At 47.7% G+C, this 18,835-nt stretch overlaps 1 protein-coding gene across 1 annotated transcript; it reads left to right on the top strand.

The window, feature by feature from the left end:
- Positions 1 to 1,401: 1,401 nt before the first annotated feature.
- On the top strand, positions 1,402 to 10,305 carry Dh44 (corticotropin-releasing diuretic hormone 44). The gene is made up of 2 exons (XM_075697229.1): positions 1,402 to 1,770; positions 7,301 to 10,305. Exons 1-2 carry the CDS (start codon positions 1,402 to 1,404, stop codon positions 7,325 to 7,327), a joined length of 396 nt encoding a protein of 131 aa, XP_075553344.1. The 3' UTR covers positions 7,328 to 10,305.
- The last annotated feature ends 8,530 nt before the right edge of the window (positions 10,306 to 18,835 follow it).

The raw sequence follows: 18,835 nt of genomic DNA, 5'->3' as shown, positions 1-18,835 counted from the left end.
ATTAATTTTTAGACCCACCCTTCTGCTTTGCCTCTCCAGGTGAGTGAGCACGCATTGCAATTGGTCCCCTGAGTTACTAAGCAAGGCAGTATCATCAGCGAATCGCAAGTTACTAAGGTATTATCCGTTAACTCTTGTCCCCAATTCTTCCCACTCCAGCTCTCTGAATACCTCCTGTAAACACGCTGTGAATAGCATTGGAGAGATCGTATCTCCCTCTCTGACGCCTTTCTTTATTGGGATTTTGTTGCTTTCTTTATGGAGAACTGCGGTGGCTGTGGAGCCGCTATAGATATCTTTCAGTATATTTACATATGGCTCATATACACCCTGATTCCGCAATGCTTCCATGACTGCTGAGGTTTCGACTGAATCAAACGCTTTTTCGTAATCAATGAAAGCTATATATAAGGGTTGGTCATATTCCGCACATTTCTCTATCACTTGATTGATAGTGTGAATATGGTCTATTGTTGAGTAGCCTTTACGGAATCCTGCCTGGTCCTTTGGTTAACCGAAGTCTAAGGTGTTCCTGATTCTATTTGCGATTACCGTAGTAAATACTTTGTCGGCAACGGACAGTAAGCTGATCGGTCTATAATTTTTCAGGTCTTTGGCGTCCCCTTTCTTATGGAATGCAAATGGTGGCCACTAAACTCAAGCGTGTGTGCAATTCTCTTAATGTCAAATACTGCGCCAGCTGTCTTAGGTGCTCGGCTGCATCAGACGTCGTTAAAGGTATACAAATGAAATTTATTTCTTAATTTTCGTTTCAAGTATTGAAAACAAGATGCTGTGTCCTTTCGCGATCACTTAGTGGCGCCTTTCTTCCACAAGAGTTGTTCACAGGACCGGTGACGGATAGGTGACAATAATCGTGTGCCTCTGAGTACCGCTCTCGTGGCTTTATGCGGACCACGCCTGATTACATGGTCCCGATATTTTTTTTCTTTCATAAGCGCTCCGACGTCCAGTCGGTTTAAAATTGCGCGCAAGATCTGTACTTCATTGTGAAAAGAACAGCAGCAGACGATAATATGTTCTGTCACCTCGTCGCAATCGCTACAGTTGGGCGAGGCGTTGCCTATCGTGCCAATGCGAAAATAGCAGGCAACAGTTAGCAATATTGATTATTTTCTTTATTTTCTATCGTGCTTGCCTAATTCCGATGTGTTTCTTTTGTTATTGTCATTTTAATTACTGTTGCTTTTTGCAAGACGGATGATCATTTATTTGCATACGTATACCTCCAGCTGTGAAATTGCTCGCGAGCTTCTGTATGTTCTGGTGAAAATGACACGATTCCCGCGCCCTTTTTTTATTAGTAAGACACAGTAGATTCGGTGCCCAGACCGCGGCCCAGCCGCCAGCCGCTCACGCGCACTCGTGCCGCAGGAGGCGATGCACCCGGCGTGCCCGTGGCTGGTGCTGGCGCTGCTCGTGAGCGAGGCGGCGCTGGGGGCGCGCGTGGGCGGCAAGCCCGGCGGCCTGGACCTGTCCGACCTGTGGAAGCGGGGCCCGCTCTCACTGCGCAGCCGTGCGGGTCCCATGCCGTCGCTGAGCATGCACAACCGGGATCACATGCCGTCGCTGTCCATCGTCTCACCTCTGGACGTGCTGCGCGACAAAATGATGCAGGACATCATCGAGCGCAGCATCAAGAACAAGATCCAGGCCAACGACAAGATCCTCAAGGACCTGGGAAAGCGCAGCGCGCCGCAAGACCTGCTACGGCGCAGCGACGACGACCGATCGTCCTTCAGCCCGCAGGTCAGTCTGGTTACAGCACTATCATTATTATTTTTATCACATGTTTAGAAAACATACATACAATTGACCGGAAAGGTAAAGCGAGGAGCAAGCTGTCCACCGGAAGGGGCACAACGCCTGCCTACTCTTCACAAAGAAGTAGACAGAAACATAGAAATGGAAGATATCAAGAAGGATAGGGAAGCGGAAAGAAAGAGCAAGGTGACAAATCTCAAAGAATTAAGCACAGCACACACAGTACATGTCACACGCAGTAGGGCCGGCCACTGCAGATCACGCTACTAAAGAATGTTAAATAGAAGAAATAGTGTTTGCGTTTGAGCTTCCAATTAATTCTAGAAAAGTAAGGAGAGCGTGATGAGCCTGACCGCGTCGAGACGCACAGCCACTGGAGTGCAAACATTCGTCGAGTGTCGTACACCGAACGCCAAGGAAATTATAGTCCTTCACTAGCGACATTCGCTGCGCATTGAAAGCGGCGCACTCCAATATTACGTGCTGAAGCGTCTCCCAGAAATCGCAAGGCATACGCGATGGACTGGCCACACATCCTTGTCTGTATAAACGTTCGCACACGTTCACGCAGCCAGCCCTCAGCTTGAGTAGTTGCGCTCGACCGCGAACACGGGGTGGGAACGTTCCATTTGCGACGCATTGGTCTGGATGCTGCTTGAATAGGTGGCGATGAATAAGCAGACGAGTGTCATCGAGCGTGCGCAAGAGGGCAGGCATAGGGCTTACTCAAGTTGGAATGAACGCGTGCGCCGCACTTACAGGCTCGAATGGAGGTAGCCTAATGATCTACATGCCATACTGACACTTTGAATAAGGCCCACGAAAGACACTTCGTTGATTGTACGCGCAATTGTTTATATTGCGCAACGGTCCTTTTCCTATGGAATCTACCAGAGCAAGAAATATGACGCACTCGATGCTGAGGATATAAATTAATGAGGAAGCTAGACAGCGCTCACAAAGCTAACAGAATCGATCGTCCAGTGTTGGTTGCGCCTTTTCGTTAGAGAACAAGCGACCAACAAAATTCCGCTCCGGAGCTGAAGCGGCCGTTCCGCGGCACTCGTTGGTCGAAGGGCTTCAAACGGGAGGCTTGTGCAAACATTGCCCTGCAAGAAGCACAAAAAAAAGAAGACCCTAACAGGAACCGAGAGGAACACGATTCTGAGGATCTGTTCGCACAACCTGGCGAAGCGAGCACGCGTCCAGGTACAGAGAACCTCACTGCCAGGCAGTTGGAAGCATTGCGCGATTTCGCTCGGCTGAACACACGAGGCGCTGGCGCAGATCAACTACTATCCGCGTTGATGCGGTGTGTCGTAACAATAGCTTGAGGGAGAAGAGGAGAGTGCACATCAGTCGAGTTGCAGGCTTTTTTCTTTATTTGGTCAAGATTTCGCAGCTGCGCTACGTCAGGTCGGAGTAGTCGGTGGGCTTCAGAATTCCGAACGCTGCCGAAGAGCGTGAAGTATGCAAAATAGTCATCAAGACGAGGATTACAACATTGTATTGATGTATCCTTCATGTTGCAAGCTATTAGAAACCTATTAGCCCTGCAACACGTTTTGGCAGCATTTGGAACGAAGGAACGGTGACAGTGCACCAGGCGTGACAAGTGGACAGGGAAGGGCAACAAGTGACACGAGAGTTTACTCGACAACACGGGAAAGAACCGATCCTCTCACTTCGTGACTTCGTGGTGTGGACGCGGGACAAGCCTGCCCTTGATGAAGGTGGTATGCGATTCGCCATGTCGTCGAGTTTCTTGTTCCAAACATGCCAACATGCGTGCATTTTGGTCATTGAAAATCTGGCGGAGCTCATACATGAAAGTATCCCAACTCTGTCCAAGGCTCGTGATTAAATTAGGAATCACTGCAGGGAAATCATTCGTGGGGTCTAGCGTTCCAAGACAACACTGTAGCTATACGAGACATCGTAGCGAAGAGCTTAGTCTTGATTACCTGCGCGGGTTCTTAAACGTGCCCTCACATCTAAGCACGCGCCAGCGTTGTCGCAATTCTTCCCCATTGAAGTGCCGCCGGCAGTCGAACCCGCCACCTGAGCAGCAGGACGACGCAGCGACCAGCGTGTCACCAATTGGCGATCCATTCCAGCACGCAGAGTCACGCAGAGGTTTGTCGCGGCCGACGAAGGCGGAGACGAGCGGCGGCTACAACGCAGCACGCAACGGTCGCAGATCGTGGGACAGGGCTCACCTATGGCATCGTTTCTTCAGAAGAAGCAGAGCACTCGCGAGATGCGTATGACAGATAACGAAAAGGAAAGTTGGTAACAGCATTCACAACGATAATTTTTTGTAAGAATGAGAAAACTAGAGTGTATTTGTGTACGAGCGAGGAGGTCTTGCACTAGCGAATGAGAGTTCTGTGCCCTTACACGCATTTACGGACATGTGCCGCTTTCTTTTTTTGGACGCGGGAATCATTTACCGTGGAATGAATATAGAATGGTGTTTTCTGCCAACAGAGGAATTTTATTTGTTACAGACTTGGTAAACCGCTGATCAATATTAACATTCACTTATATACCAATTTCGAGCTTCTCACATTTAGTTCGATGCTGGGCTACTCGCTATCCAGCTCCCGAATGTATGCAGCGCGCGCCGAAAACAACAAAACGAAACTTGTCGACTCCTCGAGCGTTGTTTCTTTCTACTTTTGCGTTATCACCTTTTCGAGCTCAAATGGGAATCTATAAGCCAGGCATGGTAGCGATACTTTGGAACCCAGCACTGCTGAAACAGCAATTATTGCGCTGCGACTCAGAAGTGAATTCACTGCAAGACATGTAGAACACGGACGCTTATTCTTCATTTGTTCTGCTTGGTGGAGGAGAGGAAAAAAGACAACGTTTTCCTCCACACTTGCGCTCAACTGCGGGGCCAGCTGGCGGATTATTTACGGTTTTCGGGATCCGCACTGCACACTACTAAGCGCACGGAAGTATACGCTAGGCGCATACTTCTGTGCGTATACTTCTAATTATTGTTAGTAATAATTAAAATTTTATGGAAGATATGAGAAAATAGCAAGGATGCTTAGCGATCCCGAAATATGGATCGCCGTTTCGTACGACAGTATTTAAGGAGGAACACTGCGAACACTGCGGAATTACGGAACGTCTTGACTGCACTATTGTGGTCTCCTAGTGCCTAACTGTCTACATGCTCTGTGACAACACTTTGTCGTTTTCGTGTTCTTTGTTTGGTTGTTAGCGCGAGGCAGTGGGACGCGGTTCTAGCAGGCGCCCGCGTTCTCTAACACGGCGCCTTGCGTTCGTGCGAAGGTGTGACTGCTCGAGAGACTAAACACGCATGTGAAACACATAAGTAGGCCATGCGAAACATGTAAGCGCTCTCGTCTAGCTCGATGTTGTGTAAGGTCGATGTGGTTAAATATGTGAACAAGACGCCCAGGCACAGGCTATGGTTAGTCACGGGCGCATATACGCAGAGTCAAGATGCTGCGATTTAACGACCTGTCTTGCTTTCACCATCCGAGTCGGTGCATACATTCCAGCAGCTGCGTTTGGTCTACTTTTGCCTTGAAACCAAGCAGCCAGAGCCGTTGTTTCTGCCCCCGGAACAGCGCCGCTCTGCTGGAGCATTGGCGCCGGCGCACCGTTCGAAGCACAGTGTCGCTACTGGCGCGGGAACAGCGGAAATCAAGGCGGTTTGACCAGCATGGCACTCATCTCTGCGACCATTCCAAAGAATAATATTGCCTCATAATTTCAGTGACTCTCAACATAGACGCAGAGTCATAGACGCAAAGTCATAGACGCAGTCATAGACGCAGAGTCAAAAATCAGAACCACATGCAGTGTATACACCAAACACTCGGAAATAGCGGAGGAAGTAGCGATTGCGTTGGCCCTCACAGAACAGGAATGCGTAGTCGTACTAAGTGACTTGCATACGGCAGTAAAGAATTGTGCCAAAAGTCGAATTTCCAAGGAAGCCCTGTCCATTCTGGCCAAAGCGGGCAGATCCAAAAGCGCGAGCTCGAGGATCATATCGTTCCCTGCGCACGTCACCACGGAAGGCGACGCGCTCCCGAGCCTAAACGAGACGGCGCACCGGACGGCGCGAGACATAACCCGCCGCGCCGAACAGGGCAACGCCTGTCGCACGATAGCAAACGCTTCTCGAGCAGAACGGGACAGGCTCACCAGATACAACGACATAAGCAGTGCATATTTGAACGCCAGAAGGATATACCCACCGCCGAGTCCCAAATTGAACAGGAGGCAGGTCGTCGCCTGGCGACAACTCCAGACGAACACCTTCCCTAATCCATTCCGTCTGAAACGTATCTTTCCAGATAAGCATCAGGACGACACGTGCAAATAGTGCCAGGAAGGACCAGCAACACTCAAACACATGCTGTGGGAGTGCAACGTAGTTATAGGAGGGATGGCAGTTACTCCGGAGACCCTGTCGTCGAGGTTGGCCGCCGCTCTGCGCAGCTCAGACCTCGGAATCCAGACGTGGGCAGTCCAGCAAGCCCGTGAGGCGGCGTTGAGGCAGGGCCTTGACGTGCTCCCGTGGGAGACCTGAGCCCGGGTCGCGTTAAACCTTGCCGGACGTACAAGAAAGTTGTATCCATCCATCCATCCATCCATCCATCCATCCATCCATCCATCCATCCATCCATCCATCCATCCATCCATCCATCCATCCATCCATCCTTCCATCCATCCATCCTTCCATCCATCCATCCATCCATCCATCAACAATTATGCCTTGGCACGTTAGAAAAATATAATTACTCCGAAATTAAGAATATGAAAAGATAAAGAAAGATCCCAGCTGTCCTTAGCTACCGCCTAAGAGACGCGAAGGCCAAAGCCTTGTAAAGCCTACTGTAATTAACGTTAATCCAACGTAATCGTCCTTAATGCCCTATGCCACCTTAATCCAAGCTGATACCTTAATCCACCTAAATCCACTTCGATCTATTTTATACCACCCTAACCTGCATTAATCTTCCTTAATAAGCTTAATACATCCTAATTACCTCAATCCATTCTAATCCTTTCTAATGCTTCTTAAACCATTTATTCAACTTTAATGCACCCTAGTCCACCTTATCCCTTCTGAATACACCCAAATGCACCTTTCCCAAATCACTAAACAATCATTAAAACTTTGCTAATCATTAATCATTTCTTATACACGGCGGGACATGCTTTGGTTCTCTTGTCGCCTTCCTTGGTCACGTGATCTTTTCTGTACCTCACAATGCGACCTTGAAACAGATGTAAGGCTTTCAACCCACAGAAGCCTCTCAAGTTACAGGCACCGAGATTAGAGAAATCCATGCGTGGTGTCTGCATGACCGCAGAGCCAGACTTCCTCTGATAACTTTAGCATGAAACTTTATGGCCAGAGTGACATTGGTTGACTGACTGATTGATTGATTGATTGTGAATTGTATGCTCGTCTCACTTTGTTTTTTCAGTGTTTTGATCTTATTATTTTATTTTGCAGGAATCCTTCTCGGAGGAACTTCTCTGAAGGCCGTCTTGCATGGACTCAACTCTAGGAACTCCGGGACGTGAAAAAAAAAAACATTGCAACAAGAAACCTACCTAACCACCCTTACGGAATCTTTTTAACAGGATTTCTTTCCCCATTTTCTGCAGAAATGAATCCACACCTATAACAAATTTTCCAGATGAAAACAAAAAAAGAAAAAGCGCAAGTACATGCAAGACCGCGTATACTCCCTTATCTCAGACGCCGCTCCAAACGTACAGGGGATCTCGAAACGCTGTCGCAGCATTTTATTTGCTACATGCCTACGCTCAAGCAACATATCTGTCAGTGTGCATGTGCAGTCACGCGCACCTGCCTAGGGCGCCTGGGAGAAGGATGACGCAGCTTTTTTTTTTCTGAAATGTCCATCGTGTCACTAAAAGCCCAACCGCTCGTGTAATAAGATTGGTGCTGAGAACGCGAACCCACACATCGGAGATAATGTACCTTGGTGTAGCGAGCGCATAAAAAAAACCATGAAATCCTGTCGACGGTGCTCTTCCGACATACCGACGGCGCGTGTCGCCGGCGCTGCCGACGAGCCTGTCGTTCCGGTTCGGCGATGCCTCGTGGCTCCAACAGTGCTACAAGCGAGATGTCCGCGAATGGCGGCGCATGCACGATGCTTCTGAAAAGCCCGCGTGGCTCGGAAGTCTTCGTCTCCACGGCAGCGCAACGTGGAACGCCCATCTCTCACAACTATTCGAAGCGCGTTCTTCTCGATTGGCGACGCTCTCGTCACAAGCGAGACAAGCTAGGAGGAGAGGAGTAAAAATTAAAGCCGACTCGATTCGACTAATTAGACTTCGTGATGAGCTTGTCATGCTTTGTAAATACTAAAAAGCGCTTGATATTGCATATATAAATATGTATTTTAATTTCTTGTGTGCATATCTAAAGACACATGGTGTACAATATATTGCTGTTGGACCACCTTTATTACCCCGCCCCGCGAGTGTACATATCAACTAGAGCAATGAACAGCGCTCGTGAAAGAAATTCTTCCCTTCCTTGTGTTGCGCGAGGGGGCTTTCGTCCGCTTGGGCCACCACCGCTATGGCACGCCGAAAGCCGCCAAGTAAAAATGATCGTTACAATGCTATGGCAGGTCGTTTTTGTATGCGTTCGAGCTGCAGCGACAAACGATTACCAAGAACTCAAAGCAAGAGAAATAATAAACCCCTGCAATCTTAGCGAGCAGATTTGATCGCAATAACAACGTGAAATCTGACAAGAATCTTTAATCGCCGATTAGTATTGCACTGCATCAAACCGGAATTATTAAATGTTCCCTCTTCTGCCCTTCCTGCAATGCTGCATCAACAGATGGTAAATGTGGCAAGTGTTAATCGTAGAACCAACAAAAGAACTCCCCTCATTCATCAATTTCTTGTTGGCAGGGTTGGCGTTTATACATCAACTGTTTAACTGCAATCGTAAATTGTCTTTTGCCGACGCCAGCAGCAACGAACCCCAGCGCGCGTGACGTTCTCGTTTCTCCTGGCCTTCCACGGGGCGAGCAAGTAACTGGAACCGAGCAGGTGGCAGACAGACCGTGTGTGCAGAGCGCAAGGTCGCCAACTAAGCGTGTTTGGATGCCAGTTTGGCCCCGTGATCGCCAAGAAAGAAAGAAAGAAGAAACGACGCACATTCCGGGCTGCAAATTTAGTGTCTAGAAACAGATGCCAGCATTTCTGCGACCGTGCCTACTTTAGCGGTATTTATTTGATGAGAAAGGGAGGGAAAACAGGAACAGAGTGAAAAGAGTTTTGGTGGGTGGCCCGAACGACAAAGTCCCGTTCTTGTCCATCCCTGTGTCCGTGGCGGTATCGCCGTCTCAGTAGTATATCCGCTCCCGCTCAGAGCCCGCTCACGGGAATCGTCGTTTTTCCTTATCTGCGCGCGGTAATGCCGAAACACATCGAGCACATCCTCTGATAATCCCAAGGACAATCCACGCACGCTCGTGCGCTCCCACACGCCCTCCTTGTGTGCATTGCAACCGGACAGAAAAGCAGAATACGCTGCATCCCTGTTATTACGAATCCAGCAGGCTAGCGAGTGAAGCAATCGAATGGAGCACTTGTCGAATCTGTCTCAGGCGAGTGGCCCAAGTCACAGACGCTCTGAAGCGAAACAAAGGGGAAAAAAAAGAAGGTAACGAGTTCTGTTATTGCCTAATGCGTCATCCTAAACAACAAAGCACCTAAACCTTTTATTTCTTTCCACGGGTACAACAGCTACGCGATTTTGCTCAGCCGCGAGTATTTCTACAAACCTGTAAAGCGCAATAAACTTGGTGCTTTTGAAGCTAGTCGTGCCATCCGCGTTCAGTGCACTTTCTGTAGGAAATAAAGGAATTGTTTGGTTACGTGGAGAGTGGCAACATGGGTTATTCTTGCACTTCGTCGCCTGTTGCTGGCAGGCAGCACTGGTGACTACATGCAATAAATAGCAGACAACTTTGGGAAGGACCGAGGCGGAAACGCTTTCCGTTGCCGAGGTCTTAATCCTTTTCTCTCTCGTCATTCGGTCGCGCATAAGGTTAATCTCTCACGAGCTGATCGTTCCTTGCTCGAAACTGGAGTCGCGCTCGAGTAGGTTGTGAAAAGATAAAGAAGAAAAGATGCAGTGGACTTTTCCCCGGGTGACAGGTTTGTTAGCGGCGAGACAGATCAGGCCAGAGCGAAGTTCACAGCTTTATTCGTTGAGTTGGAACCATTATCTTTCTAATGAGGACCGTTGTGAGCCGCCCTCCCAAATGTGCATGAATAGATGTGTAGCACTACGTGGTTGTCCTTACTCGTTGTCTCTGCGGAGAAAATTATTTTCTTTTTCTTTTGTTGCCCCGCCGTCTATTTATTCCCTCACATTCTCGCATTGCTGCCGGTGTCATGCTGACACTTGTAAGTAGAAAGTGACTGTCGACTGTTCATTAAACTTATTTTGTTAACATCTCCGTGCGTTATTTCTTTGATCCTGCTTTTGTGTGCGCTGACCGAGGGCGTCGGTGAACGAGGCGCCGCTCGATGTACCGAGTGCGGGGCAAGCGAACAAGCGCCTCCAACTGAAGGCATCGGCTTCGCCACACGCCTCAGCGAGTGTTAGTTGGGTGAACCTTTAGACTTCTCTCGTCGCCCACGGCCACGGGATAACAAACCACACCTCTTCTTACTTTAGGCGCTGAAAAAAAATGCAAGTACATTTTGCGGCATGTTTGCGTATGGCAAGCCTCAAGAACGCGCTTCAATACAGATACATTGTAACGAAAGGATCGGCACTAACGCATGCAAATCATTGGCGCGCGTGGCGTACCTTTTCGCAGGGAGCTGCGCTACTGCGCCGGAAGAGGGCGCCACACGAACCGAAAACTGCTCTACGTTCTTGTTCCTCGAAATCGTTGGCAGAGTGTCCAAAGTGAAGTCATAGTCTAAAGTAATACTTGAGCTTGTCTCACGGGCTCCACCACTACGTAGTTAATGATTTCGTAGGCTAACAAATTGATGCTAGTCATCGGCAACGCATTAATCTGTAGTCAAATGTGACGGGAGTAAGAAGCGCAACTGCTGAGAGCCGGGCGAATGCGAATCCACCGAGCGGGGTGACAACGAATGCGGGCTCCGATCCGAGCCCAGCTTCGCCGCTTGCTCTGTCACCGACCCGCGTGTCAACGTGCGCACACACACGCAAACGCGCACACGCACCAATGCTTTTCTTTGGCTCAACAAGGCGAAAGAAACAGCCGGCTGTGAAACGAAGAAGCAGTACAGTCATTCATAGGCGTAATCTATCGCTCATGTTTCCTCAAGCTTATCGAGCGCGCTATCAGCACGATAGCATTTCCTGTGGGCAATGCTATCATGCTGATAACGCGCGTGCCGTTCGTTACTGGAAAGTACCGGGCTCGCAGCGTTAAAGAAAGGAAACGCATCAAGGCTGATGACGATTATCGTTGTGTGGCAGAAGGGGCACTCCAAAGCGTGTAAACTGTTCTTAGAGTGTAGAAGCGTCTGTTTACTGCCGATTCACGAAACTCGTCGTACACAAAAAGAGTTCGCAAAGATAAGGGCCAGTCAATTGTGATGGCGATGCTTTCAACCTTGCGTGGTTTTAACTCTTTCGTCATAGAAAGCAGACAAAAATGACGCTTCAACTTTTTTAACGGCAGACGAATTTTAATGAGGCTTATCAATTCAACTAGGTTCGCGTAACACCTGTGCCGGTGCACACGTGATACTCGCTACAGTACGCTGAGCCACGGTGGAGTGCTGTTAAATGATGCGCAATAAGCTTCAGGCGCCTCTGCACATGCGTCAATAAAAAGAGCAGTGAGTACCTCACCCACGCATAGCAAACTGCGATACACAAACCTATAGCATTCACTTCTCAGATTAAAAGATAATAACATCAGCACCTTCTCCGTGTACCAGATTCACAGCATCTTCCTTGAAGACCAATATCAGCGCACAATACGCAAGAAATTTCCTATCCAGAATTAATTTTACTTTCCCTTGTGGCATTATCCGGCGCATGAATGAGAACAAATATGATACCTTACATTCGGGACGAGAAATGGCCAACGGTGGTCTGCAATGCATTTCTATGCCCACCCTGCCTTCGCTTGCACCCGTGCGACACGAGAAGAGGAGCTGTCGCAGCTGCTGACAACCGCTACACCCGTTTGGTTTCGAGACAATTTATGTCATACGATAGGATAGTTGCTTCATACAAGCAGCAGGGAGAGCTTGATATTCCAAGCAGCAACTTAACCCTTTGCTGGACTTTGGCACATAGCGCCACTCTTTTCAGGCCAATTTCACCACCCCTTGATGGTGAAATGTTGTCACGGCCTAGTAGGAGACAGGAAAGCCGGTGTAGAGGACGCATAAAAGCACTTTATCAGAGCAATCAACGCGACGTCGTTGTCGTCGTCTTTTTTTCTACCCGCGAGCTACTTCAGTGTCGTTCTCATCGCCTGGCACACACCCGCGGCGACCACGTAGGATGTGGCGATTGCCCCTCCTTTGTAATAAAAGCCATCGTTCCGATGCACCAACCCGAGTGTTTTGTTAGTAGATGAAATGATGTTCATAATGTGCATTTCCCAGGTTAAATCACTACACAGGGTTACTCCGAGATATTTGTAGGAAGGAACTAATTCAAGGTTGACGTCAGCAGTTTGGTACGAGAAAACAAGTGGATTTCTGCGGTGGTGGAAGGAGACAGTCTTACATTTGTTAGGGTTTAGTTCCATTAGCCAAAGGTTACACCATTCCTGTACACTTCGCAGGTCGTTTTGAAGGGACGTGTTATCGGAAACGCTGTTAATTTTACGATAAATTACACAATCGTCTGCAAACATACGCATGTTAGAAGGTACATACATTGGTAGGTCATTAATGTAAATTAGAAATAGTAGTGGACCAAGGACTGACCTTTGGGGTACGCCTGAAGTTACAGGGGTAGAGTTAGATGCTTGATTGTTGACAAAGACTGATTGTGAACGGTTACTTAAGAATTCTTTAATCCATGCTAAGATATTGGTATTCAGATGTAATGCGGCAAGTTTTAGTAGTAGACGCTCATGAGGAACTTTGTCAAAAGCTTTGGCGAAATCTAGGAAGATGGCGTCAGTCTGGAAGTTGGAGTCAAGGTTTACATGCAGGTCGTGAACGAACATAGCTAGCTGCGTTTCGCAGGAAAAACCTTTCCTGAAGCCATGCTGCGCAGGATGAAAAAAATGGTTGGCATCAAGGAAGTCCATATGTGTGTAGATGATATGTTCAAGGATTTTGCAGGGTGCACTGGTTAATGAGATGGGGCGATAATTTAAATGGGGAGCCCCAAAGGGTGTAAATTTTTCTAAGAGAGTACACTCTTAGAAAAATTTACACCCTTTGGGGCGTATCTTGTCCCACAACAATAATCGTCATCTGTCTTGCCCGCGTTTTCTTTCTTTAACGCTGCGAGCCCGATACTTCCCAGTCACGAACGGCATGCGCGTTATCAGTGTGACGCAGCATTCTCGACAGGAAATTAGCCAGAGCCGAGTTTTCAAGGAAGGAAACGCCAGCAAGGCAGATGACGATTATTGTTGTGGGACAAATACACACCCCAAAGGGTGCAACCGTTTTAAGAGTGTAGAGCGTACAATTTTACACTCTTAAGCAAAACTACACCCTTTTGCCACACAACAATATTCGTCATCTGTCTTGTCCGCATTTCCTTTCTTTAACGCTGCGCGCACGGCACTTCCCAGTGACGAACGACATGCGCGTTATCAGCATGACATAGCATTCCCAACAGGAAAGTAGCGGGCGCGGCGTTTTGAATGAAACGCAAGCAATGCAGATGACGATTATTGCTTTGTACACCCCAAAGGGTATAATATACACCCCAAAGGGTGAGTTTTTTTAGAGTGTATTACTGTGTGGCAGAGATATAACCCAAAGGGTGTAACTTTGCCTAAGAGTGTAGGCAAAAGTACACATTTTGGGGTGTATATCTGCCACGCAACTATAATCGTCATCTGCCTCGCTTGCGTTTCCTTTTGAAATTTCGTCAGCACTCCTAAAGGCACACGGTACGACGTTATGCGGGGCTGAATGGTGAACCGTATTTGAAAGATCACTCTCTTGCTTGCTGGCTTGAGCATCCTAAACAAGAAAAAGAGGACCTAATCTTTACAACTATGTAAAAACACATCGCTAATTACTTACCCCGTATTTCGATACTCACCCTTACCTGAAGCCCACCCGCCGTGGTTCCTCAGTGGCTATGGTATTAGGCTGCTGAGCACGAGGTCGCGGGATCGAATCCCCGCCACGGCGGCCGCATTTCGATGGGGGCGAAATACGAAAACACCCGTGTACTTACATTTAGGTGCATGTTAAAGAACCCCAGGTGGCCGAAATTTCCGGAGTCCTCCACTACGGCGTGCCTCATAATCAGAAAGTGGTTTTGGCACGTAAAACCCCACAATTTAATTTTTTTTACCTGAAGCCCATGCTTGACTGTCACTGTAACGACAGGTGCGAACGTGCCCAAGACACTCACTGTCTCTCCTTGGGCGCGTTCTTGACGGGATTTATCTCGACCAAACAAAGCATGGGCTTCAACTTAAGGGACATTTCTGAATGCGTGGGTAAGACATACAAGGTAGCTTAAGACGACTAAGGTAACCGTTTTTCAGCTTCTCTAAATTCGGTGATTAGATTAAAATCCCAGAGTATAAATCCACACCTATATAGCATCTTTATCATGGAGGCAGATTTAAGGCGTCTGCTTAAATAGTACCACTGACAATAAAATTGTCTTTGCAAGCAGCAGAGCATAGCAAAGCTTTATATAATGTAGAAACTGTTCAAGAATACGTGAAAGTACATGGCTTGTGCCTACAGATGATACAAGCACCTAATACTGCACGCTATACACAGGAGCTATGTAAACGCACAGAGGAGCAACCAGCGTGCAAAATATCACGTAGCTCTACAGACAGCCCTTACTGCAAGACCTCCAAAGCAATGCATGAACGGTGACTACCTCGCAACATCGAGCACCGCTATCGAAAGTGTGTGCCTGAACCACTGACACCATCGTGCCGTTGTGCGCAAAACCTGCCGACCGCGAGTAGCGCGTGCAGTGCGAGAAAGACTAGGACGAGTATATGAGAACTGAAACACGGGACAAAGGGAGACAAACAAGGACGTCGCTTCTCTATCGTCATTTGTTTCGGGTTGCAGTTCAGCTGTTCAAACTAGTCTTAGCTTTACAGCAATTGGCTCAGTTTAACACTATTCCGAGAAGAAACACCACCGACATGCCTTGAAGGGTACTGCCGAAACCGCTGGGCGTTTGCGTTGTGCATTAGCTCTTCCTGCCCGTGCTAAGCACTCATTACCGGCATACAAGAGAAGAAAGTAAAAAAAAACACCTCCACACCTTGAAAACCGTGTGCCTGCTGACGACCGGACACCACTGCAGACATGGCGAGAATAAGAAGTGAAGTGTCATAGCATCAGCACCGCAACCTAAATGTGGTTCGTTGTGAGTACGGAAAGCTTGGCGCTATCTTCTGCAGCCCTTCAGGGAGCACAGCATAGAGCAGCACGGCTCAGCCATAGAGAAAGCTCAGCGGAGCATTGGAACGCAAGCTCACACATGCCCGCATACCCTTGCTTGCTGCGCCATTGCAATGGCTGCGCTTATGGTGACGTGTGACAGGCACGCGACTGTGAGAATAATTGATAAGTGGATAATAATGCTGCGTAAGATCGCTTTAAATCATTTAACTTTTCTGAAGCTCTTAAACACCATTTTTCATTTAGTGCAAAATTTATGGCGTGCTTCCGGCTTCTTGCTTTCGAGCATGCTGTCGACGCACATGCCCTCCGAGAAGGAGTGTGAAGTGTCGGAGGCCACGCGATCACTTCCACACGGAAAGTTTTCCATAGTTAAAAAAAATTTGGTGGTGGTCAACAAAAGTAGAGTGCCTTGATATAACTTTCATGCAGTTTCTTCTACTATGTATTTCAGTTCATTCCGAAAGATACTGTGCCTTGCTTTTTTTTCAATTACTTTTACAAAGTCGAAAATAAAAAAGTCATAGATTGCAAAAAAAAAATTAAAATGGGACATCTATGGACATCCATTACATGATCACTGATGATACCGCGCGATTGTCGCACCAAACTGAAGGCTCCAACTGCACAGCATCGTCCACGTCAAAATCATAGAAGCGCGCGTAGACAATGCGGGGAAAAAAGTTTTGGGGGGCCTACAATGCACGTCTAAAAGAGAAACTTTATGGACGCTCCATGGGCATCCAAAATTTTGTCTGCTGTACCTCTTATGAATGAGCTAAATGGATGTTCATCGGACATCCAATACTTTGATGTGATTGCACGTCCCTTAGATGTATGTGCATGCAAAGGCCGTCCATAGGACATCCCATTTTTTGCGGGATGTTTGGACCAATCAGGCACATCTATCGGATGTTTGTGGCTATCTGGGAATGAACTGCCTACCTGCAAGTGCCACAACAGATGTACGATCAAATACAAATGAAATGCGAGCAGCATAGCGCGCGGCGAAGCATGGCTGAAAGCACAGTGCGCGGCGTCGGCCAGCCATCACTGTACACGTGCACGCGCATATGACGCGGAATGCGGGGCTGCTCGTCCAGCTGCGATTACGTCACCTGTATTTTCTCTGAAGCTTGCATTATCACCCCATTATTGCAGTGCCATTCCTATGAGTGTTATTACTGATAAGGCGGCTAGCCCTGTTGTTGCACCTCCTTAGTAATACATTATTGGTGCTATTCAAAATTCCGACTGCACACTGGCAACTTTCATGGTTGTAACAAAAGTCTAGCAACGGGCGTCAGGAAACTGGGTGCATGCCAGCTATGTCATCCTACAAGTGCAGCGATCCTGCTAGCCACCATAACAGTGCACTGCCAGGTGGGAATGGCACTGCCGCGAAGATATGAGAAAAGAATTTTCGGCCAAAATACGGGTGGCGTTTATCGCAGTAGGGCGAGCAGCGCTGCACTCTGCGCGACAACGAAATGCCCACCCACGTGCACAATGACTGGCCGACGACATGCACTTTCGTTATGCCTGCGCCACACGCTCCGCTGAATTCGCACTTCATTTGTCCTCGATGGTACATCTGCTAAGGCACACTGATGCCACAGTTGCCACCATTGTCGGCAAGTAGCTGATAACCTTGTCAAAAATGTTTTGTTGACATGTAAACGTGTAAATGTCAAAATATAGATTGGAAAACTCATGAGGTATCTTTCTTATTATATGTCATTCTAGCGATCATCAAAATGTGAAAAATGGGCTCACAGTATCGTAGATCTATATTTTCGGCGTTAAAAATTCTTGCAAATCCTGTAATGGCTTTGCGAAGAAAGGGAGTTCAGTAAGCACTAGGTAGAGCACACAAGTGAGACAGTTTTATGTATCCTTCTGGAGTAATAAGACTCACAATGGTCATATCAACGCTACTTTCTAGTCATACAATTTACAAAGCCTTATTATAGAAATGGTTGGCCCCCAGCCAGGCACATGTATGAAAGTATTCATCGCAAGTTCTAACTGTATACAAGCAGGTTAAACATGGATGTAAAAAAAGATAAAGAACTTCAATAAAAACAAATTCTTTAAAATTCAACTTCACTACAACAAAAGTAATGAGACAAGTGCGTTAAAACTCAGAAAATGACTATCAGTCACAATGCCAAAATTATATTTAAATACATTAAAGCTGATTAGTAGGTGGTAATAGTACCACATATGCATGACCAAAAGTGCATGGCCTGAATGCGAGCCCCTGCGTCTGGGGCCACGAGATCCAAGATTGAAAGCCATTACTTTCTTTAGCCATCTTTGAAATATATATACCGAAAGAAAATTCACACAAGCGTCCTGCTTAGAGCAAATTTTGCCGGCTTTCAGTAAAATTTTCGCTTTAATCCTGACGCCCAAATCTCTGACAGTGACCTGCACAGATGATGTCCGAGAGAGCATACGCCCACATTTGCATCCGTTGCATGGAATATCGTCGAGGCCTGGGCACGCGCTCTCGAGCTCCCTATGTCCGTTGAGTGAGTGAGTGAGTGAGTGAGTGAGTGAGTGAGTGAGTGAGTGAGTGAGTGAGTGAGTGAGTGAGTGAGTGAGTGAGTGAGTGAGTGAGTGAGTGAGTGAGTGAGTGAGTGAGTGAGTGAGTGAGTGAGTGAGTGAGTGAGTGAGGAAACTTTATTGCAGGTCCGGCGAGGACGCGAACTCGTCGCGCACCCGGCTAGTCCCACGAAGGGACCGGCAGGTCTAGCCCTCCGGCCCGGTCGCGGGCACGCCGGACAGCCTGGCTGTCCGTTGCGTGAGCAAAGCCTTGGCACATGATCTTGAGCACCTATGAAGTTCATGTAGCCCACATTTCGGCCCCCTAATTGAAGCAGAAACTGGTAGATCTGAAGATGCAGAAGAGATGTTTCCAAGCGTTGTATGCAGAATACCCTGTGCGAATCGCGGCTATAGCTTTACATAGGCGATAGCAGTAATTTTGAAAGCGCTTGAAGCAACAAATGTGTGATATCAGAAAGGAGAATTAGAAACGAATCAAAAGTCAAAAAATAATGCCATTTCCTATGGACTTACGGAGCACGTGGCTGTTTGAAAACGCCATTTACCGAGACGAGGCTTCCGCCATTGCCAAGAAAACTGGATTTGAAGGCAGTATGTAAGTTTTATGCTATCCAGAGCGCAGAAAAAACGCTGAATCGCAGCGATGGCCATCTTCCGCCTGCATACGCAAAATGCCGCCGCTTCGAGCAGTTGGTTTTGTGAACAAGGCTTCCATACGGAAGCCTATACGTTGCTTCTTATTAACGCCTTTTGATCGGCGTCCTTTCTTGCTTTCTTTTGTAAAATGAACTCCAGAACCAAGTGAAAGTGTAAGCCAGATGCAGCATTGAAT

Source organism: Dermacentor variabilis, chromosome 6, assembly GCF_050947875.1.
Source record: "Dermacentor variabilis isolate Ectoservices chromosome 6, ASM5094787v1, whole genome shotgun sequence".
NCBI classification, from domain to species: Eukaryota; Metazoa; Arthropoda; class Arachnida; order Ixodida; family Ixodidae; genus Dermacentor; species Dermacentor variabilis.
Note: the sequence above shows the minus strand (reverse complement) of the source record. Positions and strands in the feature narration are given on the sequence as shown.